At 60.1% G+C, this 24338-nt stretch overlaps 1 protein-coding gene across 1 annotated transcript in view; it reads left to right on the forward strand.

The window, feature by feature from the left end:
* The window catches only part of PDZRN3 (PDZ domain containing ring finger 3), a 106579-nt gene that overhangs the window by 75827 nt on the left and 6414 nt on the right, over positions 1–24338 (forward strand). Inside the window, exons 4-6 of the mRNA XM_028132138.2 lie at positions 19171–19418; positions 19843–19930; positions 23597–23695. Of these exons, the coding sequence (XP_027987939.2) occupies positions 19171–19418; positions 19843–19930; positions 23597–23695 (435 nt within the window). The remainder of the gene's footprint in view (positions 1–19170; positions 19419–19842; positions 19931–23596; positions 23696–24338) is intronic.

Raw genomic sequence — 24338 nt, forward strand, 5'->3', positions numbered from 1 at the left:
GGGGCCTCGGCTGCAGCCATCTGTGCGCTCCCCAGCCGGACAACCGGACAGCTTATTTCTCACCCGTGCACGTCCGAGCCGGTGGTTCGGCCGCCTGGCTCTGCCTGTGTTCCCGGGTCCTGCCAGCAGGAGTCCTGTTGCTTGCGTGAGAACTGACTTCCCAGCCGACAACCTGAGCGGCTTCTCTCTCTCTCCACCTGTGCGACGTGAGGGCCTGTGTGACCGGCGCGGGGTGTCTGTGGGACTCCGTGGGGGAGCGGATGACCTCATGCTACAGGAAGTGATTATGTGTCGGCGAGATTACCTGGCGTCGGCAAGCTGGCGGTTGGCGGGGAGGAAGACACACACCGAACGAGTCGCATTCGGACGGGGAGCGGCAGCTCAGCTCCACCCGTTCCCCTCCTCCCCCCCCCGCCCCCCGACACTGTTTGGCTTCGGCATTCCCCTCCCACTCCCTTTCTCTCCTTCCTGACCCGCTGTGGCCCCGGCTCGCCCCCTGAGCAGAGTGACAGGCTCCGGTCTCTGTTGGGTCAATCAGTGTGCTCTTTGATCCAGGACACATGCTCCCCGCAGACAATTGAAGTCAACACATCCGTCTGTGGTCAGTGGTTCGGCGTTGTTAACCGGCCTGATGGACGGGTTTGGGGATTTCCATCCCAAAGACTGCTCGCTCGCTCTCCTCTCTCCTCTCTCCTCTCTCCTCTCTCTCTCTCTCTCTCTCTCTCTCTCTCTCTCTCTCTCTCTCTCTCTCTCTCTCTCTCTCTCTTTCTCACACACATATCCATTCCCAACAGCACAAATATTGACTGTCCCCATCATTCGTTACCCGTAAAAATTAGGGAGCAATTATGTTTTTACTGCGCTTGCCCTGAAAGACAGCACAGTCACTTTACTGCCTGTGGGTCGGAGCCGGTTTCGGTGACCCGGGAGCGCGAAGTGTTTGCGGCCCGGGGACGGCACCGGGTGGTGTGTGCCGTGGGTGGGACGCCAAGCCTCCCCTGCCGTGGCCTGGCCTCCTCCCGACATGGGGAAGCCAGGCCGCGCTTGGCCGTGACGGCGGGTTCCGGGCAGGTTCCAGGCTCAGCTCCAGAGTCAGGGGCCCGTGTGAATTTGGAGTGCGTCCGCTTTTTTTTTTTTTTTCAAAGAGCGTGAGGAACGTTCCACGTCATCCTAGAAATAATCATCGGGGGATACGCCTGGCCACTCACGGTGACGATCTCCCCCAGGGGCTGAAGGAACCGAGGGGCGTCCCCCGGCTTCCCTCTTTCCCTGCTGGGCCCCTGTCTCCCACAGAGCAGTCTGGGTGGTTTTCACCCTTCTGGTTGTCAGAAATGCAGGAACGCCTTCTGGGATTCACGCCGCGCCAGCTTGGCTGTGCGTCCCTTCTCAGGCCGGGAGACCGGGCAGTCACGGGGAAGGTACCTCGTGATGGAGCGGGAGCGGGCTGGCGACGCCTTCATTAAAATCATGGGCCGTGTGTGTGGTGTGTCCTCGCCCCGCTCCCCCAGAGCTGTGGTCGGCAAACTGTGGCTCGCGAGCCACATGCGGCTCTTTGGCCCCTTGAGTGTGGCTCTTCCATAAAATACCCCGGCCTGGGCGAGTCTTATTTTGAAGAAGTGGCATTAGAAGAAGTTTAAGTTTAAAAAATTTGGCTCTCAAAAGAAATTTCAGTTGTTGTCCTGTTGATATTTGGCTCTGTTGGCTAATGAGTGTGCCGACCACGGCCCTAGAGGGACGTGAGCTGCGTGCCTGGTGTCTGACACCTGGCTGGCCCCCCAGCTGCTGCTGAACCTTCAGCCGGAGACCCTGTCCCCACGGTTTCTGTTCAGCGGGCGTGGGAGCTGGGACCCCAGACGCTGCGTCATTAAACCGTCACCTGTTTCCAGGATTGGTCGAAATAGCTTAGGCGTGCGTTGAGCAAGGGCTTGAGAAGGTTCCCTTGCTCCACAGGATGCAGAGGAAGCGCTGGGAGAAGGACTGGGGGACCCACGGCCCTCGGTTGGTCCAGCAGAGAGTTTTGTGGGGGACCCCACCCCGAGAGCCAAGGCCGAGGGGTCACTGGTGGAAGGTTTTCTGAATCCAAGGATGTCGGGACTCGAGGGGGAGCTGGGCTGTGTTAGCCTCTCCCTTTAAGGTGCCGTCTTAGTAAAACGGGAACTGGGGTGAAGGAGAAGGCGTGGTCCGTCCCATCCATCCCTGCCTCTGAGGGACCCTCCCTCACGTCCCCCTCTCAGGAGCAGCCACGGTGTGGGCTGCATTGGTGTTGGGTGCCCACGGGGGCTGGAGGGGGGCGAGGGGAGGATGCAGGCTGCTTTTGGTTGTTTAGCTACGGCCTTTTCCACAAAGGGAGCCAAAGTGAGTGCAGTAACAGCAGGCGCCTCCTTCACCCGGACCGACCGGTTTCCCTCCGGGCAGGGGTGGGAGGGGAGCGTCTGTGCCCAGGGGTGAAAGTTGGGGTTCCCACGCAGCCTTCCCAAGGGATCTGTCCCCGCGTGCTGTCATGAGGGACGTAGTCACTTGCTCTTGAGGCGCTGTTCCCGTCTGTGAAGTGTGGCCGGTGCGGCTGCGGCAGGAAGAAGGAAAAGAATCACCTTCACTGTCTGAGCCCTCGTCCTGGTGAGAAGCCCTCGTCCTGGTGAGAAGCCCTCGTCCTGGTGAGAAGCCCTCGTCCCGAATCAGTGGCCCCGAGGAGGCCGTGTCGCCTGTGGACCGCGGGCCTCGGGGCGGCCGCCCGCACCTCCCTGGCATGGAGCCCCCGAGACGCGGGCTGCCGGGCGGGTGGTGATTTCTCTGGTTTTTAAAGACGGTGTTCGGCCTCAGCCCCGGAGCTCAGCCTCAGCGCCCAGGGCCCAGATGTGAATTTTCATCAGACGCTCGGCCGGGGCGTCCTCCGAGCCTGACAGTTGAAAGGACCGTTGGTTAATTAGGAGATGACTTGGCACGCGGTCCCGAGGCCCTGGCCGCCTCCTGTCTCGCGTCCCGTGTCCGATTGACAAGCCGGATGACATCATTACTTGCAGTTTCCCTCGTTAGCCCCGCCAGGACGTGGACGTGTCTCAGCTTTCCTCCTGCGGTGTCTTCCCTGCTTCTCAAAGACCGGGCTTCAAACAACGCAGAGACACGCAAGACCTGGAGGTTCAAAGGCCCGTGGAAAGCAGCCTCTGACCCCCCCACACACACACATACATACACATACATACACACACATACACACACACACACATACACACACACACACACACACACACACGGCGAGAATGCAGGATCTTCATAGTGTGGCAGCTGGTCGTCATGGTGACCGCCTTAAACCTGAAGGCACCTGGACCCGCAGGTGTGGGCCTGCCCCCAGGTGTTTGCAGGGCGTCCCGACCTGCGGGTGTGGGGGTGCCCGCAGGGGGCGCCCCCAGGTTGTTTTGTCTGTGCTTCCCGCCCTCCACAGGCGCCCCGACTCAGCAGGGAAGCATGAACTGCTTTTCCAGGGAGTAGGCAGCCTCTGCTCCGACACCCCAAACCGTTCCATGGGGAGAACTGGCCAAGCAGGTGGCTGTTCACCGAGCCCTGACGCTGGCCACAGGCAGCCCTTTCTTTCCTGCCGAAGCCCAAAGCGTGTGTGCAGCCCGAGCCGCAGGTCCCCGCGGGGGCGATGAGCCTGCGCGGTTCCTGTCGCCACGCCGCCCACGGCTCTCCCGGGGGCTCGCCCTCCGACGCACGGACCACCGCGTGCAAAGCGGGTGCTGGGGGACTGATGGTCTCTTCTTTGGGGGATTCTGACGCCCCCAAAGCCTGAGTAATTCTGTTCCAAGGATTTGGGGAGTGGGGGTCTTGCCATGATATTGCTCTCTGCAAAGTTCCCTTTCAGGGGTCCGTCGAGCAGCGTCATTCCCGGGAGGGAAGCGGGGTTCAGACCTTCAGACCGGGGCTCACTGTCCGAGTGCCGCTGGTCAGACGCCTGGGGAGGATTGGCCTTCGCCCGGCAGGCGGTGCGCACCTGTGTCCCCGCAACACGGGCGCCTGTGCAGGGGGCGGGGGGCAGTCATGTGGAGGGAACGGTGTGAGTTTCCAGGAGGTTGGCAGGAGGCGGGGCAGGTGGCCCCGTCCCGAGTCCTCCCGTCCCGTGTTCTGTCCCGTGTTCTGTCTGGAACGAGCTGGGGTCACAGGACGTGGAGCAGGCAGGGGCGGGTTTGTGAGGCCCTGGGCCCCCTCTGCTGTCCACTCAGCCACGTGTCTCCTGGCCCCGCCCCGGGCTGGACAGGTGACGGGCAGGCCCAGCCCCGCCCTCTGGGAAGCGGGGTCCCTCCGCAGGGACCGGCACCCCTCATCCTGCAGTGCGCAGGGGATGCACCAGAGGGTGGAGAACGAACTTCGCACAGGGGCCCGGCAGAGGCTTTCGCTGGAGGCTCGCTGCGCGGAGGTGGGGGCTGCGTGGTCAGGAGAAGGGGACGGTCCCATAGGGGGACACAGTGAGCCCAGGGCGGGCCTGGCCGGCGGGCGGGCGGGCCTGCATGAGGGTGCGAGGACAGGCCCGATCAGAAGCTGACGGCTGGAGCCAGAGATCCTGATGGAGAATTCCATTTCCATCCGGCGATGAGACGTCCTTGGGGGGTTAAGGAGGAAGGAAGTGAGCGTGTTTCTCTCTCGTGCCGACCGGCCGGGCTGGTGCGTGGAGGGAGCTGGGCAGGGGCACCCCTGCGGGCAGCAGCCACGTCCTCGGGTGACAGGTCGGAGATGTTGGGGGCACGGAGCCGCGCGGATGTTCCGGGGACGGGCCGTGGCTGAGGCGGCGGGGAGCAGCCTGGCTGCTGGTGCGTGAGCAGTCGCGGTGCCCGGGGTCCCGGTGCAGTCCTGGGAGCCAGCGTGACCTCCTTGGATCCCGGGACACTGAGCGCCGGTGACCTGCTCCTGGACCCCCGGGGCCCTTGACAGCGTCCCGCAAACAGAGGTCAGCGCCGCGGCCCGACCGTGCCCTGGCCGCCTCCCCTGCTCAGCCTGTGCCCTCTGCTGATGCCCAGGGAACTGCAGGTGGCAGCCGGACCCGACCCTGCTCCCTCCCTTCCCGCTGACCCAGCCCAGGGTCCTCGCCTCAACGTCAGGGCCTGAGACTCGGGACCGGGTGTGTCCGCTGGCCGCCAGCCCACGCGGTTTATCGGGGCCGGTTTGGTCACGTCCGCGGGGCCCGGCCTCCGACTGAAAGGTGGCTTTCTTCCTCCGACCCCGCGACGCCTCCTGCGGGGACGTGGGCGGCCTCGGGAGACAGTTCGCTCTTTGTGCCGGGAAGGGGCGAAGGCGGCGGACGCAGCCGGGAGAGTTTCCAACGCCCGCCGCTGCTCGAGGACGGGGTGCCTGGCATCCGTGTCCTGCAGGCAGGGGGACGAACGTCTATGGGAAAGGTGTCCTCCGCCTTCAGTGCCAGCTCTTCGTGGAGAGTAAACCCCCACCTCCGAGCTCAAGAAACAAAAGGTGTTTTTTTAAACCGTGGAACGCAGTGGGCAGAGGCGTGAGCGTGGGGGACCCGTGCCACCTCCGCCTGCAGGCGCCTCCCTGCTCTCCTGGCCCCGCACGCGGACACAGCCGCGGAGCCCAGCAGCCGCACCGGCACCCGGAGACCCCCAGGCCTGGGGCCCGCCACAGTGCCCTCGGCGCCGTGGCTCTGAGACCAGGCAGCACCTGCGTGGCCGTGGGGAGGGTTAGCTGGGCTGCGTGGCCGTGGGGAGGGTTCGCTGGGCTGCGTGGCCGAGGGGAGGGTTAGCTGGGCTGCGTGGCCGTGGGGAGGGTTAGCTGGGCTGCGTGGCCGTGGGGAGGGTTAGCTGGGCTGCGTGGCCGTGGGGAAGGTTAGCTGGGCTGCGTGGCCGTGGGGAGCGTTAGCTGGGCTGCGTGGCCGTGGGGAGGGTTAGCTGGGCTGCGTGGCCGTGGGGAGGGTTAGCTGGGCTGCGTGGCCATGGGGAGGGTTAACTGGGCTGCGTGGCCATGGGGAGGGTTAACTGGGCTGCGTGGCCATGGGGAGGGTTAGCAGGTGATGTTCTGCCCTGAGACCTGAGTCACCTGCTTGCTCCCCTCCGACCTTACCCCCTGGTCACTCTGCATGTGCACAAGTGTGTGTCTCGGTTTCACATGGTATTCACATGGGGAGGGTCTTTCCTGCCACTGAGCAAAGCACCAAGCATTATATGGACGTTATTCCAAACGTGTCCATTCCCTAAAACCCGTGGGTGCGCCATCGTTACCTGCAGCATTAGGTACGTTTTACGATATATTGAAAAGGAAACCGTACTTGGCGTCGGCGCGTTGGGGCTGCTCCTAAGAGACCTCGCTGGGAACGCGGTCCTGTTTATCTGTCGCTCCAGCCAAGGGCTCGCGCAACTGTCAGTGTCCTTTATGCTTCCCCACCACTGGAGCGCGTGCTTGTTAATTAGAGAAATTTCAACTGTCCTCGTTGGCAATTACAGCTTCTGTGGCGGTGTCTGTTATGAATAGTCAATGAGAGCTGATTAATATGCATGAGCGGCAGCATATATACACGTGGGCGCCGGAGCACAATGCAGCTGCCGGAGCCGGAGGAGGGAGTGGAGGGCGCGTCTGTGCAGGCTGCGAGGGAGGGCGAGGGCGGGGGAAGGTGCTCGCGGCCCGTGTCCAGCGCGGCAGCTGCCTGAGGCCCCGGGCACGGAGGGCTGCTCTCCCTCCCGGGGGCTGGCGTCGGAGCCGGCCGCGGCCGCGCCTCTCAACATGGGATGCAGCCTGTGCAGCCTGCGGAAGCCGGACGAGCAGTACCGGCTGCTCTACGAAGTTTGTCAGGTAACCGTGGCCTTTCCTCCGTGCAGTGCATGGGCGCTCCCCCGGCGGAGGGCGCCTTCCGGGGAAGGAATGAGAGGTCCTGGCGTACGTTGGCGCTCTGAACGAGACAGCCTGACTTTCCTGCGTGTTTCCTATTAAGTCTCTTACTTTCCGTCGCGGCGGCACTCCGGGGTCTGTCGGGGAGCTGGGACGAGCTGGGATCGCGGGATGTGGCTGTGTGGCCCGCGCTTCCCCGCACAGACATCTGCCTGTGTAAGCAGATGTCACAGAGCCATGCCCCAAAGCGCCGTACACCTGCCCGTGCGCCGAGCCCCAGGCAGGACGCGGCGAGCAGCGTCCACGGCAGGTCCTCTCGGCAGCTTCTCCTGGCGGGACCTGTGGCTCAGACCCACGCTCCGCTCCCGCCACGGCTGCCCCTCCCTCCCTCCCTCCCTCCGGGAGAATGTTAGCAACTTCCATAGCGGGCGGCTGGGCTGGGGGCTGTCATTCACAGCCGGTGACTTCTGTGTCATTACCAACAACGTGAAATTGCAGCCGAGAGTGACATGGATACTTTAAGTATAACCCTGGTCCCTTATCTGGCATTTGGGTTGAGTGTTTTCTTCTTATCTTTTGTTTTTTATTGGATTTATTGGGGGTGACATTGGGTAATTAAATTATACAGGTTCCAGGTATATAGTTCTATAGAACATCATCTGTATATATATTGTATTGTGCGTTCACCACCCCAAGTCAAGTCTCCTTCCATCACCCTTTATTCCCCTCCGAGAGTTTTCTTTGTGCACATTCAGGTCTTATCCTGGGAGGTTTCCATACTGCTACTGGTAACCCAACTTGGGACTTTAGTGTTTTCCTCTTAAACTCTTCTAACACCTTCGAATTTTTCTTCAGCCTTCAAAAAATCATAATCCTCCTGTTAAAAAGGTTGTTTTTTTGACATGAGAACGTTAGAATAAGGTTGTGATAGTGAGAGAAAAAATGTTCTTGTTTCTTCATTTGTCACGATCAGTAGTATATGAATATATTCTTGAGTGGAAAACATAATTTGATTAGCGGTCCACCAGGTGTCATTTCTGCAAGTGCCACCAGAGGGCGCGTGGCGTTCGAAAGACCCTGAGACCCAGCTGGCTGCCGCTGCCTAATGATGCTCTCACCCTGGGGGAATAAAGGGGTGTTTGTGCGTCTTCTCCACAGCGAGGCACAGAGACGGCCAAAACAGACCATTTGGGGCCTGACTCCTCCCCACCCCCCCCGCCCCGCCCCGCCATATCTGACCAAACACGGGCATCTGAAACAAGCTTGGGCACGCACTCCATCTCAGGACTTCAGTCTGGGGCACCTGGGAGGCTTCCCCGTCCCTCTGCGACCGGGCGGCGATGCCGAGATCCTAAATTTGCCGAGTTACCCTGTGCAGTGCTCCGTGAGCCCAGTGCCCCGTGAGCCGGTCACTCAGGAGGGAAGCGAGAAGAACAGGGCCTCACCAGTGTGTTGCAGACTTACGCCACGAATGTAGGACACATACAGTGCACAGAATGTAGTTCTCCTAACTTCGGCTTCTTCCTTGCACAAAAACATTCTTCACCAGCCGTCGCACTGGCCGCCTCCCCCTCGCACACCCCCTGCAAAGCTGTGGTAGCCGGCGGCTTATTCCTGTGTTATGTGGGCTCCTGCTGCCCAGCCCCGAAGAGAGGGGGTCTGGATTCTGTTTGTTTGTTTTCCACGGGGCGGGGGGGGGGGGGATGTATGTGGAAATAGCTCTGGCCCAAGCATCGAGCAGCGAATGGCTGATAAATGACTTCCATGTGGAGTGCACGGTGTCAGCAATGTAGGGAGCCATCCAGATGGACTTGACGGGAAATTCAGAATGCTTTTCGAGCCCGCTCACCCTTGTGCCAACTAAGTAGAGTCCCCCTTCTCCTATTGTTTGGGGGTCCTGAACCGTAGCATAAAGGAATCCACCAAAACACTTGCAGGAATTAATCACCGCGTCCCCGCTCTCGTTACGCAAAGCCTTATTAGAGCGGAGAAACGGAGGTTTCCATGAATGACAGTTCCAGAAGGTCCGGCGTGTCCGCCTCCCTCCCGCACGCCCTCCTCGCGCAGCACAAAGAGGATCAAATATTCCGGGGCTCAGGCTTGATCCTTTCCGCATCCCGAGATAATTCAAAGAGACGCTCTTCATTAGGGCCTCTGGCAAGCTGCCCGCCGCTTCATTGGGGGGCTGCTGTGAGCCTAATGATGCCGAACAATGGCCGTGCCTCCGCCGCGCACACACCTTATTGTACCTTTAATCACATTAGAGAAACAACGGCACGTGGAGTCGCCCGGCGCTTAGAGGGCGCCGCAGAGAGTGCAGGCAGACCAGGGATCCGCGCCAGGCGAACCATGCCCGGGGGGTGCGGGGGGGTGGGGGGGTTCGCCTCCTGCCTACCCAGGGGGTTGGGAGGTCAGTGGAGCTACAGCCGTTGTTTGTGCTTTTATGGACCTGGGGGGGGGGGATGGAGGGGGTCCTGGGAGACATTGAGACAGGGTCTGTGCCCCTTGGAAATTTAAACTTTAAGTGAGCAGCGGCTTCTCGCTCTGAGCTCCAGCCTGTCTTGTGACTTGGCTCAGCTCTGTTAACGCAAAAGGACAGGGAAGCAGGAAGGACGCTGCTTTGAGGCCATCGAGGGGTGCGTCTCCCGCTCGGATACGTTCGCTGGCCTGGACCCCGTGTTCAGGGGGCAAGAGAGCTGCAAGGCTCCAGGGCTGGGCGGGAACCCGGCTCAGGCGGGTCACCTGGCTGTGGGGAGCGGGGGGAGGAGGGGTTTGCAGGGATGGGGGTGGCTGTGGCTCCGTTGGCTTGGTGCCTGGACGCAGACCCAGCTCTCCAGCCCTCCCCGCCCCGCTGTGCCCTTGCAGAACAAGGACAAGGCCGACCTGTGGCGGCTTGGAGGAGGGTCTCCAGATGGAGGCCTGGGTGGGGGGCAGAGGGACACACCGGTCAGTATCGTTCATCCCCTCCACCTCCTCTGGGTCAGCCAGAGACTCCTGGAGAACAAGGCTGACCTCCTTGGTTCGATTTGGCAACAGGGAAATCACTCTGGCTGGGATCGAGGCTTCGGACTCGAAACTGGGATACAAACACGTTCCCCAAAGTCTGCGGGCAAGGAGGACCTATCGGTTCGGCTTCCGTGGCGTTCAGCGCAGCCACCACACCATTAGCTGAGCACCTGCTGTGTGTCGCACTGTACTCAGTGCCTGCCGTACGCTTCCCTCACAGTGGCACCAGGAGGGAGGTGGTGTTATCCCCATTTCAAAGATGAAGAAACTGAGGCACAAAGCCATGATAAGAGGGGCTGGGATGCTTTCTGTGCGAGGGTGCCAACGCCTTGAGAATTCTTTGTTTCCTTCAAAGCCAGTGAATAGATCGCCAAGATTATGGGGAACACGGATTACAATTTTTAAAATTTTTTTGCTGGCACCTCCATCAGCCTGAGAGGACCTGGGTCTGTTCCCTGACCAATGAGAGGGGTTCCCACGGAGCCTCTGCCCTCAGTGGGGGGACGGGGTGGTGGGCAAACGGAAGTGCGCTCCCAGGAGCACCGAGTTCCCGCTGGCCGCCCGGGTGGTGTGAAGACCAGATGATTTGAGAAAGCTCACGTTCTCCTGCCGATTAACAGGAACTAGAATAGCAGCTAAGGGTGATTTGTGTCTTGCACGCCACTTAATGTTGGTTTTAAAAAACAAAAACTTTGCCCAATAACTATAACTTGCCAGAAAACTGTAGATGTATGGATCTGTGGCCCTTTCTCTATCCGTTAGCCAGTCGGGTCGGAAAAACACAGCTTTCTAAAGGAAATGGTAATCAAGTTTAAGGAAGATTCTGGAAGCCTGACTGTATACAATCCTATTTTCATATTCAATTAGCTCCATGCAATGCTAGCTGCGTGTCTGCTTGAGAGCAGGGCGGCTGTGCATCTGCTGAGATGCAGCGGCGGCGTGTGGCACGGTTCGCCAGGGCAGAGGGATGGTGGGTAATTGGATGAACCTAAACTTGACCTCCAGACAGCAGTGTCAAACCTGGTTTAGTTTTCTTGCAAGTAGGGGTGTGTTTGTGTCAACAACCTATCCATCCTGAAAGCTTTGTTTTAGAACCCCATTACATCCCGAATGAGGCGAGGCCAAGCAGGTGTGGGAGAGGAAAGTCGCCTCCTCCCGCCATGACAACCTGGGGGCCCTTGTTCATGAGCCTGGCGCCCGTCTGTGGCCGAGAAAGTCGCTGTTTTCGATGTGGGCGCTTATCTGTCACCGCTATCGCTTGCTCTTCAGTGAACAATGGGAGACAGGCCACTCTTATGCTGAGGACGGGTTAGGCCAGGGCTTGCTGCCCTCTGTCTACCTGTCTCTTCCTCAGGTAGAAAGCTTTGGAGACCAAGAGGAGTTCTGCTTTTCTCTTAGGATGGAGGCTGGTGAGCCACCACGCCAGCTCAGGTGCCCTTCCGAGCTCTCCCATGATGCCCCATGCACCCCTATCCTAGCACTGAGCCCTCCCATGGTGCCCCATGCACTCCTATCCCAGCACTGAGCTCTCCCACGGTGCCCCATGCACTCCTATCCCAGCACTGAGCCCTCCCACGGTGCCCCATACACTCCTATCCCAGCACTGAGCTCTCCCATGGTGCCCCATGCACTCCGATCCCAGCACTGAGCTCTCCCACGGTGCCCCATGCACTCCTATCCCAGCTCTGAGCCCTCCCATGATGCACCATGCACTCCTATCCCAGCACTGAGCCCTCCCATGGTGCCCCATACACTCCTATCCCAGCACTGAGCTCTCCCATGGTGCCCCATGCTCTCCGATCCTAGCACTGAGCTCTCCCACAGTGCCCCATGCACTCCTATCCCAGCACTGAGCTCTTCCATGGTGCCCCGTGCACTCCTATCCCAGCTCTGAGCCCTCCCATGATGCCCCATGCACTCCTATCCCAGCACTGAGCCCTCCCATGGTGCCCCATGCACTCCTGTCCCAGCACTGAGCCCTCCCATGGTGCCCCATGCACTCCTGTCCCAGCACTGAGCCGTCCCATGATGCCCCATGCACTCCTATCCCAGCACTGAGCTCTCCCACGGTGCCCCATGCACTCCTATCCCAGCACTGAGCTCTCCCATGATGCCCCATGCACTCCTATCCCAGCACTGAGCCCTCCCATGATGCCCCATGCACTCCTGTCCCAGCACTGAGCCCTCCCATGATGCCCCATGCACTCCTATCCCAGCACTGAGCTCTCCCATGATGCCCCATGCACTCCTATCCCAGCACTGAGCTCTCCCATGATGCCCCATGCACTCCTATCCCAGCACTGAGCTCTCCCATGATGCCCCATGCACTCCTATCCCAGCACTGAGCTCTCCCATGATGCCCCATGCACTCCTATCCCAGCACTGAGCCCTCCCATGATGCCCCATGCACTCCTATCCCAGCACTGAGCTCTCCCATGGTGCCCCATGCACTCCTATCCCAGCACTGAGCTCTCCCATGGTGCCCTAGGCGCTCACCAGTGTATGAGTCTCCCCCTCGCCTCTCCTCACCCCCACTCCCAGAGTCCCTGGGCCTTAAGGGTTTTCTCATGTTTTTTCCCTATTTCATTGCAAAGGGGGTGGAGGGATGGAATCTCGCTTTTACTTGCCTTTGGTCTCAAGGCCCAGAAATACCTCCAGGGCAGCCGTTCTCCAACATGAACACGCATCGCAGTCACCTGAGGGCTTGTTCGTACCCGAGCCGGTGCTCCCCCGGATCTCAGGTGCTGCTGGTCCGGGACCACCCTCTGCTCTAGGAAATACATGGGTGGCTCCCTGTGCACCGACCGGGTGGGTGGAGGAAGGGACGGGAGGGAGGGAGAGAGGACGGGAGGGAGAGAGGACGGGAGGGCACTAGAGTGCACGCTGCCTCGGTCTTCCTCGTGCCGACTCCCTCATCTTCCTGGTAGAGCGGTCCTTGTGGCTGCGCCTCCTGCACCACTGGGAATCGTCGGCTCTTCACTTTTCCAGAGCGGTGACTATGAAGAGGTGGCTCACTCCGCTTACACCGCCTTTCCCCTGGTTGCTCACGAAGGTGCCTGTTTTATTTCCGAGCGGTGTGTCGGCCAGCTCTGAGTTTCTTGAGTGGGCAGCACCTGTTCAGGCTCGGCCGGTTCCCCGTTGGGGTTTTCCTCTCCTCCTCTTGGTGTATGGACCTTACAAGACCCGGCCGGGACACTCGTCGCCCGTCAGATCCGAGTGGCAGATATCCCCTTCCCGTCCGTGGCTTATGTTTGCCTTCTCTTCATGATATCGCCCGTGGACCCGAATCCCGTCGCTGCGTGGAGTCTGACATAGCCCTCTTTCCTCACCGCGTGCGCTCCTACTGTGAGGACTGACGCTCTCGGCCTTGATTTGGTCTAAAAAGGTGCTATGACTGTCGCCTTTCACAGCTGTTTTTTTAATACAGGATGTGAGGCCCGAGTCTGACTTTATTTGTTAGGTATGGTTTTGCCGCCAGGGACCTTGGGTTCCTTGTCTCAGACCCGCACGGTTAGCTGAAACACAGCCGCCAGTGCCCATCCCCCCAGCGGCCCCTCTCCAGAGCATCGCACAGGATCAGCCCCGGGGTCAGCTCCCTCCCCTCGGAACACTTTCCTCTTTAGAAAGTGGCCTGCGTTCTTGCCCCGGCCTTAAGCGTGGCCTAACCAGGACCCCCGACACATACTGCTCTCCGCCATCCCCTCTGGAAACCTCTACCTTTTCTCATCTCCTAATTGCATTATCAAGTGTTTGGCCCATTAATTCCTTCCCAGAGGATTGGCTTCTGATTTGGTTTCTAGCAGATCCTACCCACGTCTCATCCATCATCTTAGGAATCGCTGCCGGTCCTTCTGCCGTCGCAGGGACTGGAGCCCACCCGCCCGTTCCCGGGCCCCTGCCGTCGGCAAAGCAGTCCCTTCAGCTTCCTTCCTGAGCCTCCCTGACAATCGGAAGCAAGAGAGAGAGTTCAGAATTGGGCGCTGGCCAGCCTTCTGCCGGGGTGTTGTGTGGCCCGGCACGCTGGCACGCCCTCAGGTACAGAAACAGAGTGTCTGCAGGTGGCTAGAGGCTGTCTGTCGGCGGCTGAGACTGAGACTGAGGGGGGAGGGGCGTGTCTGCAGGACCCCTGCCCGACGGGATGCTCTCGTGTAACTAAACTGAGGGCCAGAAACCGAAGTCGAGATGTTTTAACCCGGGTCTCCAAAGGGGGTGAAAGGTCCCAGGAACCAGCGTGCGCGGTGACAGTCCTACGTTCAAAGTCATCATCCGTCATCAGCATCTAGAGTGCTCCCCCAACTTACAGATGAGGAAACTGAGGCCCAGAAAGGCTCCGTGGTTTCTTTTGACAAGAGTGTCCTGTCTTATTCTCGGGTCTCGAGTGGTCAGCAGCCTTTCTGTCCAAAGGGGACCGGGCGCTCCCCGCGACAGGTGGGGCTGGGCCTCGGCTCCCTGCGGGCAGGACCCACCGGGATCGGGGCCGCCCAACGGCTGGCTCGTTTGAGGCTCTGAACCAGGCAGGTCTGCACCCGCCGAGGGCCCTGGTCAGAGGTCACCCCACCTGGCCCTGCCGGTGAGCAGAGCCTCGGGTTGGGGTTGCTGCCTGGCACCGCGGGCGTGCACGCCGTCTGCGAGGTCCCCGTGTGGCCGCCGCTGCAGGTCCCTTCACCTTCTCCCCAGTCAGATTCCCAGGGGCTGAGCCCACGGACTCCCTGTGGCTTGGAATCAGAGTGGGGGCTCCCACCAAGTGACCCTCAGTGCTGGGGGTGCTGGGCCTCCCCCCGGGTTCTCTTTCCCCAAAGGAGGAACCGGGGGCTCAGGGGACACCTGGCCCCCCGCGGTACATCTCGCGCCGGGGGGAGGGGCAGCGCGGTCTAGGTCAGCACTTCTCTCGCCCGCCCAGTGCAGCTGTCTGTGCATGGGGCGCTCCAGGCTCACCCCGAGGTCCAGGCGTCTCCCCGTGGTGCCCTGTCCTGTCACTTCCTGTGTCACCGCAGGGGTGCTATCCCTCCAAGAACCTTTGTAACCCAAGCTCGATCAGGGCTTAAACCTTTCACTTTCCAGTTGTATGGCTTATTGTCATCTCTTGCTTCCAATGGAATCTACGCTTTAATTAGTTTGGAAGCATAGGTGTGATGTTTTACAGAAGGAAATCACTGCCCCTGTATTTAATTAAATGAACCCCATAAAAGTTGGGTTTCATCCAGGGGCGGAATTGACAATAGGCTGGGTTTGAAATTGCATTAGCACTTACCCTGGACCATTAGCACGTGTGATAGAAACAGAGGTGACCCCCTGCGAGGTGCTTTAGAAGGGTCCTCAGAAACCAATGTCTCCCCATAAAAAGACACTTACTTTCTAATTTGGAGAGAGTAGACCGTCTTTTCCAAGTACCGTATTGACACACGTCCCGAGCTGCGTGCACTCCGGCCCCGGAGAACTCCGCAAGGCTCCGGGCTCCCGTGCGGAAAGGAGACACAGGCGCGTGAGAGCCTCCGACCAGCGGGCTTTCTCAGAGACAGTGAGCGTGGGGCCTGCGTCGGGGCTCGGGGCTCAGCTGGTGTCCCAGCGAGAGCAGGGGGGTGCGGTCTGGCTGTTCTAGTGAAAGGTGCTTTAGAAGCGGTCCGACAGCAGGCGCTGCGGCCTCACTTCCGCCCGAGGAACTCTCCGGGGGGCACGCCAGGAGGGGGCACGTGTCAGGAACCACAGCAGGTGCTTTCTGGGAGTGAGTGACGGACAGGTGGACAGGTGGGCTGTCCGTAAAGTGTACCCCCAAATGGACAAGCCCCCAGCTCTGCGTTAGTCCTCAGCACGTGGGAACACCGGTCGTGGGCACCTCGGACAAGGGGCAGCGGGCACGTGACCCGGGAAGGAATCGCTCCACGCCCTCAGCACGATCGTCTCCTCTCGGGAGACCTTCCGCGCAAGGACACTTGAGTCCCTTAGTGTCACGTCGTATTTGCGGCCGCGAAGTGTGCCCAGAGACAGGCTGATTGGATTTCCGCCGTAATTGCACCTCCGTACCAGAGCCTGCGGTGAATAACTTAAGCATTTAATTTATAATAAAGATACACTTGGCAGTCAGCATCTCTCGTTCCAAAACATTCCGTTGACTGGGTTGTAGAGCCGCCGCGTAAACTGTTGTAAAAGCAGTCTGCTCGACGGGGCGATGCCGCCCCCGCCGGCCCGCCGCGCCTGGGCGAGCATTCCTCCTGCGATGGGGGCCGCCGCCGCCTCGTAAGGAGGACACGGTGCTCATCCCGGGAGGAGCGGCTGTCGTTCTCGGTTGGCTGGCGGCGTGAGTCATCACCTCGCCGCCGCCGAGTCTCTCAGGGATGCGATTCCGAGATGGCAGTGTAATAAGTGTTATGTGCACAAGGTAATTCAAAACAAATTTGGCTGCAAGAATGAATGGATCGTCTGGGTTAGTGACTCCCGCCTCGTCTCATCGGCTGTTAGGAGAGCGTAATGATCCCGCGACGCCTTGTCAAGAGCTTGTGCGGCAGGCGGCGAGGCCGGGACCATTTATCTGTCGCACCCCTAACGAGGCCCTAGAAATTCGAGGACTGAAGGCATTAATGTGGGTGTCGGTGGCCGGGGTCGGGAGATGGGCAGGGAGGGAGCCTTTCCGTGTACAGAAGCTATTCAGGGCCCCGGACGAGGCTGCATTTTGCTCCTTGGATGTATAGATTGTTGTCTCCTGGGAAAATGTGACATCCTGGTATCGGGTCCCATTAGCCCCCTGGTTTCTTAGTAAATCCTTATCCCTTAGGCGTTATACCCAGATTCTCTCATGAAGCTTCATAAAACCCCCAACCCTTCGGTTCCATTCATGTTGTCGATGCGGACAGTGAGACGGAGAGAGGACCGTGACTTTGCCCAAAGCCCCCATGAGGGCGCCGGCCCGTGGCCCAGCCCCAGAGGTGGGTCTCGGTGCAGCCACCCGAGCCGGGAGGAAGGAGGGGGTCACCAGTGTGTGGAGGGGCGTATCGGGATGTGTGAGGTGAGCAGGTGTGTGGCATCCGGCTGCTGGCATTGTTCCCTAGGCACCAGCGGTCAGAAATGGGATTCTGAGGATTCAGCTAAAGCCGTGGTTGGCAAACCGCGGCTCGCGAGCCACATGCGGCTCTTTGGCCCCTTGAGTGTGGCTCTTCCACAAAATACCACGTGCGGGCGCGCACATACAGTGCGATTTGACACTTCGTGGCCCACGCGCAGAAGTCGGTTTTCGGCCTGGGCGAGTCTGTTTTGAAGAAGTGGCGTTAGAACACTCAAGGGGCCAAAGAGCCGCATGTGGCTCGCGAGCCGCGGTTTGACGACCACTGAGCTAAAGGATTCAGCCCTAGCAGGGACAGGGGTCAGGGTGGGCCATTGGTTTAGAAAACTAGGAAGAATTCCTTTGCGTGCTTTCATTCTTTTCTCCAAGGAGGAACCTCGAACACAGCTGTGTGTTAAAACCCTATATTCCCACCCTCCAGGGTGGAGGCCTTAAGAGGCGCTGGCTCCGCCATCCTCCCATTCACTGGTGCCCCGAGTCTGTGTGTGGCCCGAGGAACTCCCTTGTGACGTCAGTAAATTACTTAAATAGGTTGAATCCGAATCATCCATGGTCCCGCCGGTGGCCCGATGCACCTGGGCTTCGTTCCAGGGAACGAACCCCACGTCTGCTCCTCGTTCCTCAACCCAAGGCTGTTTCCAAGGCGGCCCGGCCTCGGTGTTCCTGTCCCCGGAGGGAGCGAACAGGGCTTAAGAAAAAGCAGGGCACGAGCTGCAGCATCAGCCTCCGTGGTCGGGTTCTGGTCGGACCAAGAGAAGCGGAAGTTGTCTGTCCGCCCCGTGGAGGAGGGACCTCGTGTGTGTGCCTTGACGTCGGAGATACTGCGGGGGGGAGGTGTGTGTGCCAGACAGGAACCGGGCTGGTGTTCGTCCCGGCCCTTACGAGTAAACACTAACGGCATGCCTACGGGGAGAAGGCAGTGTACATCTAAGGGGTTTAAACTCGGGATTAAGTTGCTGTGCGAGTGACATGGGTTTGCCCGTTTCTCCGCCGGGAAGGTTTGGGAGGCGGGGGGACTTGGGGAGGTATCTACTCCGCAGCACGGTCCCCATACCACGATCCTATACTTGCCTTTAAGAAGCAAACCAACCACGCGGGGAAGAGAGGGAAGTAGTTCGGGGCCTGGCGGTGTCCGTGCGGTGCCGTCACTGGATGTAACCACACTCCGTGATGCCGTGTTCCTCTGCCGCGGGGGACGCGAGGGGGGGAAAGGAAGCGGCTGGGCTTCCACGTTGCTGGGGGCGACTTCATTTTCCAGAAACGGTCCGGCTGTGTGTCCCCTCGTGTGAGTTGTTCCGGACGCAGCCGGGGTGAGTGAGGTCTGAGGGTGCCCCTGGAGAGAATCCGGGGCGCAGCACCAACGTTCTAACCACCCAGGTGGCCTCCCGTGGTGACTGGACGCTCTGGGGGAGGGAGGTGCGGACTGGGACGAGAAGGGCAGGTGCAAGGGCTGCGCACACTCGGAAGCACCCACCAACTACACGGGCTGCTGGGTTTCCCGAGCGGCGGCCAGAACGTGCGCCATCGGAGCTCCTCGGAGTTCCCCGCCAGGCCCACCTGTGGCCTGTGAGCCCCTTCGTATTCCCGGCGGGCCTTTCAAGGAAAAGCAAAAGGGATTGGTTTCAAAAGGAAGCTTCCTGCCCTGACCGGTTTGGCTCAGTGGATAGAGCATCAGCCTGTGGACTGAAGGGTCCCAGGTTCGATTCTGGTCAAGGGCATGTACCTTGGTTGCAGGCACATCCCCAGTAGGGGGGTGTACAGGAGGCAGCTGATCGATGTTTCTTTCTCATCCATGTTTCTAACTCTCTATCCCTCTCCCTTCCTCTCTGTAAAAAAAAAAATCAATAAAATATATTTTTTTTTTAAAAAGGAAGCTTCCTGTCACTCGCAGGAAAGGAACAGTCATGCCACCTGGCACGGGCTGGGGAAATGCGCGCCGTTGCCGCGTGACCGTGTGACTAATTTCTAGTCCGGTGTCAGCCCTGACCACGGCGCTGAGCCTGCGCCACGCTCTTCTCCCAGGCGAGAGGATGCGCGGGTGTCAAAGACATTCCAGGAGGAAGCCGGGACATCCGGCTGTGGGTTTGGTACAGATGCCACATCCGCAGACCTGCCAACTCGCCCCTCCCACCAGGCCTTCCCCGGGGACCTGAGATGGGGAGAGATCGCGGGAGGACCGGACATCCCCACGCGGCCCTCCCGCTGGCCGCTTGCACGGGAAAACCCGTCTTTCCGGATCCTGCTTCATGAGCATCATGGTCCCCCCCCCCTAAATGTTTCGACAGGTCAACGGCAAAGACCTATCCCGGGCGACGCATGACCAGGCCGTGGAGGCGTTCAGGACGGCCAAGGAGCCCATCGTGGTGCAGGTGCTGCGGCGGACGCCGCGGGCCAGGGCCTTCCCGGCGCCGTCCGAGGCGCAGCTGGTGGACGCGGGCACCCAGACCGACATCACCTTCGAGCACATCATGGCCCTCGCCAAGCTGTCCCCGCCCAGCCCGCCCGCGCTGGGGCCCTACCTCCTGCCCGAGGAGTAAGCCGCCCTCGTGCCTCCCTCCAGGGTTCCCATTCTCCCTTTCTTGTTTATGGAGCCGATAAATTGAATCCCGTGACATATTAATTACTTTATTATAACCCTGGAGCAGAGTTATTCAAATTATATTCTAAGAGCAAAATTACTAACGTCGTAAAAGTTGTTTCCGGATAAAATTTAATCACCGCAAGTGGCGGCGGCGGGAGGGGATGCGGGCGGTGCCTCGTCATAGGCACAATGCGAGGGGCCCCAGAGGCGGACCCATGGGCCCTCCAAGCTGGGAAACACAGCGGGAGGTGTGGGTGGCGGGCGACCTGCTTGCCTGCCCGGCGGGCCTGGGCCGGGCGGGGGGAGGGAGTGTGAGGGGGGGTGGAGAGCGGCCAGTGACCGCAGGGACACCTCACAGCTGCTCCTCTCCTTGCAGGCACCCCTCGGCCCACGAGTACTACGACCCCAGCGACTACCTGGGCGGCGCCCACCAGGACCTGGACAGGGAGGAGCTGGAGCTGGAGGTGAGGGCGCTGGTTTGGGGGCCACGAGAACACCCGTCAGTTCTCTGGACGCACAGACCGGGGCTCCCGGCGAATTTCTGTCTCAAGGACAACTGCCCGCTGCTCCAGAGGCTTCCGGGGAGCAGACCCCGTGGCCTGGGGTCCTCTCAGTACCTGCCACACAGAGGCCAGTTGGCATTACACGGCATCTAGAACCTTCCGTCCTCTTTGGCCTCAGATAACCCGTAAGGGTAGAGTTATGGATCTGCTGAATTTCTGCGAGATCCGTGTTCGAAAACCCCCGGCCCGGGAGTCCGCGGGCAGCCCTGTTGGGGGGCACGGCGGGCCCCTTCCCTCGGTCACCTGTGCTAGAGCGTGAGCGTGAGAGTGGCGGCTGAGGAGCGAGGGGGGCGCTCACGGCGGTGCCAGGAGGGTGTGCGGGAGCCTGGCGGGGCGATTATGTCACTTCCCGCACCCGGAACAGGACTGGCTACCCCGTCTTTTGAATATTTTAAATAATTGAAAACACGCACGTACATGTTGCTCTGGGGCCCGGGGGTCGGGCTCCATGCCCAGGCGTCGCGGCGGGAGCCAGCCCCGCGTGCCCCCCGGGAGGACCGTGCGGAGCCTCCGCGTGGGGATGCCCTGGGGCAGGCGCACACAGAGGGCGGGTGTTCTCTCAGAAAGCACGCAGGACGGTCCCATCCACGTCAGCGTCAGGTCCCTGCTCTTGGGAAACCGCTTCCGGGTAAAAGGGCGATGCTCGCACACCCCCCAGGGTCGAGCCGCCCAACTCACCCGTAAGTGCTCACGGCCGAACACCCGCTCGGGACATTCCGGCCGGCAGTTCCGAGAGAACGCAGGCGTCTGAAGGGCTTTGTCTTTCATCTGCTGCTTTCGTTTCCCACTTGGTGCATCAGTGGCTCCTCCGAGTCACCTGTGTTCCACTGACATGATTCTGACAGCAGCGAGGGGACCCCGCTTCCCCCACGGTCTGGGGTGCGCTCCTCACCGGTCCCTAGAGTAGGTGACAGGGGGCTGGGGTGTCCTGGGGGAACACAGGATGCCCAGCCTCAGCCTCCCAGGCATATCAGGGGCTCCTCCAGATCCTTCCCTGGTCAGCCCTGCCCCCCCCCCCCCGCCCACACACACACACACACACCCCATCACCTCCTCTTCGCCCTCCCAGGGACATGGGGACTTGGTACCACCACCTTCACCAGGCCCTCCCAGCTGCTGCACAGCCTGCACAGCACGTCCCCCGAGTAGGCGACCCCTCCAGCACGTTCCCCTTGCCGGACCCCACGGCACCACCTCCTGCCTCTGTCTGGCTCCCCCGGGATCCAGGCCCACGAGAGCTGGGCTCTGGTCCGACTCACACTCCTCCTGCCTGGGCCCTGCTGGCCTGGCGTGGGCACCAGCAAGGACTTGCTGAGTGAAGGCGTCAGGGCCGTGGTACCCTATCCCGAATGTAAGGTCAATTGAAGGTCAATTGAAGGTCAATTGAGGTGAAGGAAAATGCAGCCTTTTAGAGGCAGCTCTACATCCCACTGCCGAGAGGAAGTGTTGAGATAATTTAAAGAAACATGCACAGCAGCGTCCTGGACCAATGAGGGAAGGGTTGTGCCTCAGGGACCCGTCCTACAGGTAGATCAGCCATCCTGTCGGTCCTTGGGGCCTTCAAGGAAAGTGTCTGACGGGGACGCGGAAAGCGTGGCTCCCGCGGGGGAAGGGCCCTCTTCACTCTCTTAATTGGACTGGCGTTTCAGTCCCATCTGAAATGTCAGGCGGAGCCGCTCCTTGTTATCCAGGGATCCATCTAGACGGAGAAGCAACAGGACCCGTCGGGGGAGGGCGGGGACCCGGAGGAGGCTGTGCATTATTCATCCCGTTTGATTCACGGTCTTGGAAAGCGTTATCTCCAGCGTCACGGACAGATGCGTGACCAGCTCCGTGCCTGCGGAGGTGTGCTCACCGTCAGAAGGAAATGTTGAGGATGTGCAAAACTCCCGATAGCTCCCGATAAATTGTCATTTCCCCCGAGCCCCCAGATACCGCGTCTGGTTAGAAATTGCCCGATAGCCGCCTTCATTGCCCTGGCCAGCTCCGCAGTGAGGACACAGGCTGGGACGCTGTGATGAGCTCCGAGGAAGCTGCTAGAAAGAGGCAGAGCTGGGATCGGAGGTCCTCACAGCCCCGGCTCTTCCCCACATCACACTCCACCGGGCAGCGGAAAGGCAGGGGCTGGGAACAGTGAGGGTGTGGCGGTGCTTATAGAACTTGTCACGGTTTCCCACGACGCCCAAAGAAAACGTGAGTTCTCCCGCTGGGCGTGGGGCCCTCGCTGGTCCAGCCTTACCGCCCGCCACACGCAGCCCGCCCCTGGTCCTGGCACACACAGCGTCGGCCCCCCTGGGCCAGGGCCTCGGAACCTGCTGTTCTGCCTCACGGCATCCATGGCTGTGGGCACCCTGCCTTTTCCAGGGAGGGTTAGGAAGTAGCTGCTACACAACCGCTTTGAGCTTCACCCCAAAGACAGACCCTCCTCACCCCGCTCCACCAAGAGCCTGGAGGGAAGGCTTTGTCCCCAAAGACAGTGGCTCAGAGACCCCGACTCAGAGTCCCTCCTCGCCAGGTTGTTGAGCAGATAACACTAAATCCAGACCCAGGGACCTGCTGCCGGGCGGACCCCCCCAGCCCTCCCCGGGGGCGGCGGCTGCGGCTGCAGAATCGTCCTGGTGCGGGCTGCACCCAGGAGAGGGCAGCGAGGCCGCCTGGTCAGCTCGCTCAGGGCCCCAATACTTCCTCAAAGGCCCCGACAGTCACCAGAGCTGACTTCGCTCTGCGGCAGGACTAATTGGCAGACATGGCAGCGTCCCCTGTGCCCAAGTGTCTCACCGTCGGGCTCTCATCTTATTTAATTTGCCGAACTAGCGGCTGAAAGTAATTTCTGGGCTATGACGATGACAGCTGCCATGGGGAGCAGTCATTGCTGCGATCACGTTACCCTCCTTTCTTGGATCCGTTTGCAAGTTCTGTAACCGTGAATAGTAAGGCAACACAACCTGAAGTCATCTAACCCCGTGGTCGGCAAACTGCGGCTCACGAGCCACATGCGGCTCTTTGGCCCCTTGAGTGTGGCTCTTCCACAAAATACCACAGCCTGGGCGGCGAGTCTGTTTTGAAGAAGTGGCGTTAGAGGAAGTTTAAGTTTAAAAAATTGGGCTCTCAAAAGAAATTTCAATCGTCGTCCTGTTGATATTTGGCTCTGTTGACTAATGAGTTTGCCGACCACTGATCTAACCAAACGCATTGAAACGTTCGTCGTGAAACGGCCGGACAGTTGGGGGCATGGAAATATTCTTGTTTGTGGCAGACATGGAAGGAATGCTTTTTAAAACCCTGCCCCCGACGTCCTGATGTTGAGTGAAATATGGGTCATTTTTCTTTTGGGGGGATCAATAGAATAACTATTTCCAAAATGACTTTCTATTGACCGAAAGGTCAAAAATGCCCTGTGCATTGATCCCGAGTCCATAATCGCTTTGGGTTGGGTAAGTTAACCCCTCTCACAGTCGGCTGCAAAGAAATCCAGTTCATCATTTAAACGAAGTATTTTTTAAAGCACCTGAGGCCCCGGCGGCGGCCGCCCCGCGTGCGGGGGTCTCACGGGGCCTCTCTCCGCAGGAGGTGGACCTGTACCGAGCCAACAGCCAGGACAAGCTGGGCCTCACCGTGTGCTACCGCACGGACGACGAGGACGACCTTGGCATCTATATAAGCGAGGTAGGGGGGCAGCTCTTCCCAGCGAGCACGTCGGGACCCAGAGAGGGGGTTCGTCTTTCTTTCGTGTGGTCGCCAGCCCTAACTCTGCCTCACTGAGAATCCCTCGGAAAGACACGGGCACGTTTCTCTGTCCCCTTCCTCACCCTCCATGGAGTCCCGTCCTCCCTGGGGTTATGTTCTGATGTCAGCACCGATGGCGACATTGCCCCGGGGAAGCCTACAGACCGGCCATAACATGGTGGTGTGCGCTCAACCCCGACGGGGCGGCTGCCTCCCTTTGCCAGTCTCGTGTTTGTCGGATGGGCCGGTGGGATCCTTCCCACGGGCCACGTGTCTCTCTCTCTCCTTCCTTTGGGTGGGATGTGTGTAGTCGGAGTCACGTACGTTGCATGGATTTCAGAACAGGTAGGAGAAGTTGTTTGATCTTCCAGAGAAGGCTGCACGGCCAGTGACCCCAGCGCGGATGCCGGGCGCTTACGTCTGCAAACGCGGAAACGGTTCTGTTGGACCGGAGCCTGTCTCGGTGGGACGGACATGGGTGTCTCAGTGGAATGGACATGGTGTGTCGGTCCCGCTCAGTAACTTCCCTCCGAATGAATGTTCTCCATCCACCGGCTCCAGGGAGTCGGTCGGCACTGCCATC

The sequence above is a fragment of the Eptesicus fuscus genome, chromosome 18 (genome assembly GCF_027574615.1).
Source record: "Eptesicus fuscus isolate TK198812 chromosome 18, DD_ASM_mEF_20220401, whole genome shotgun sequence".
Taxonomy (NCBI): domain Eukaryota; kingdom Metazoa; phylum Chordata; class Mammalia; order Chiroptera; family Vespertilionidae; genus Eptesicus; species Eptesicus fuscus.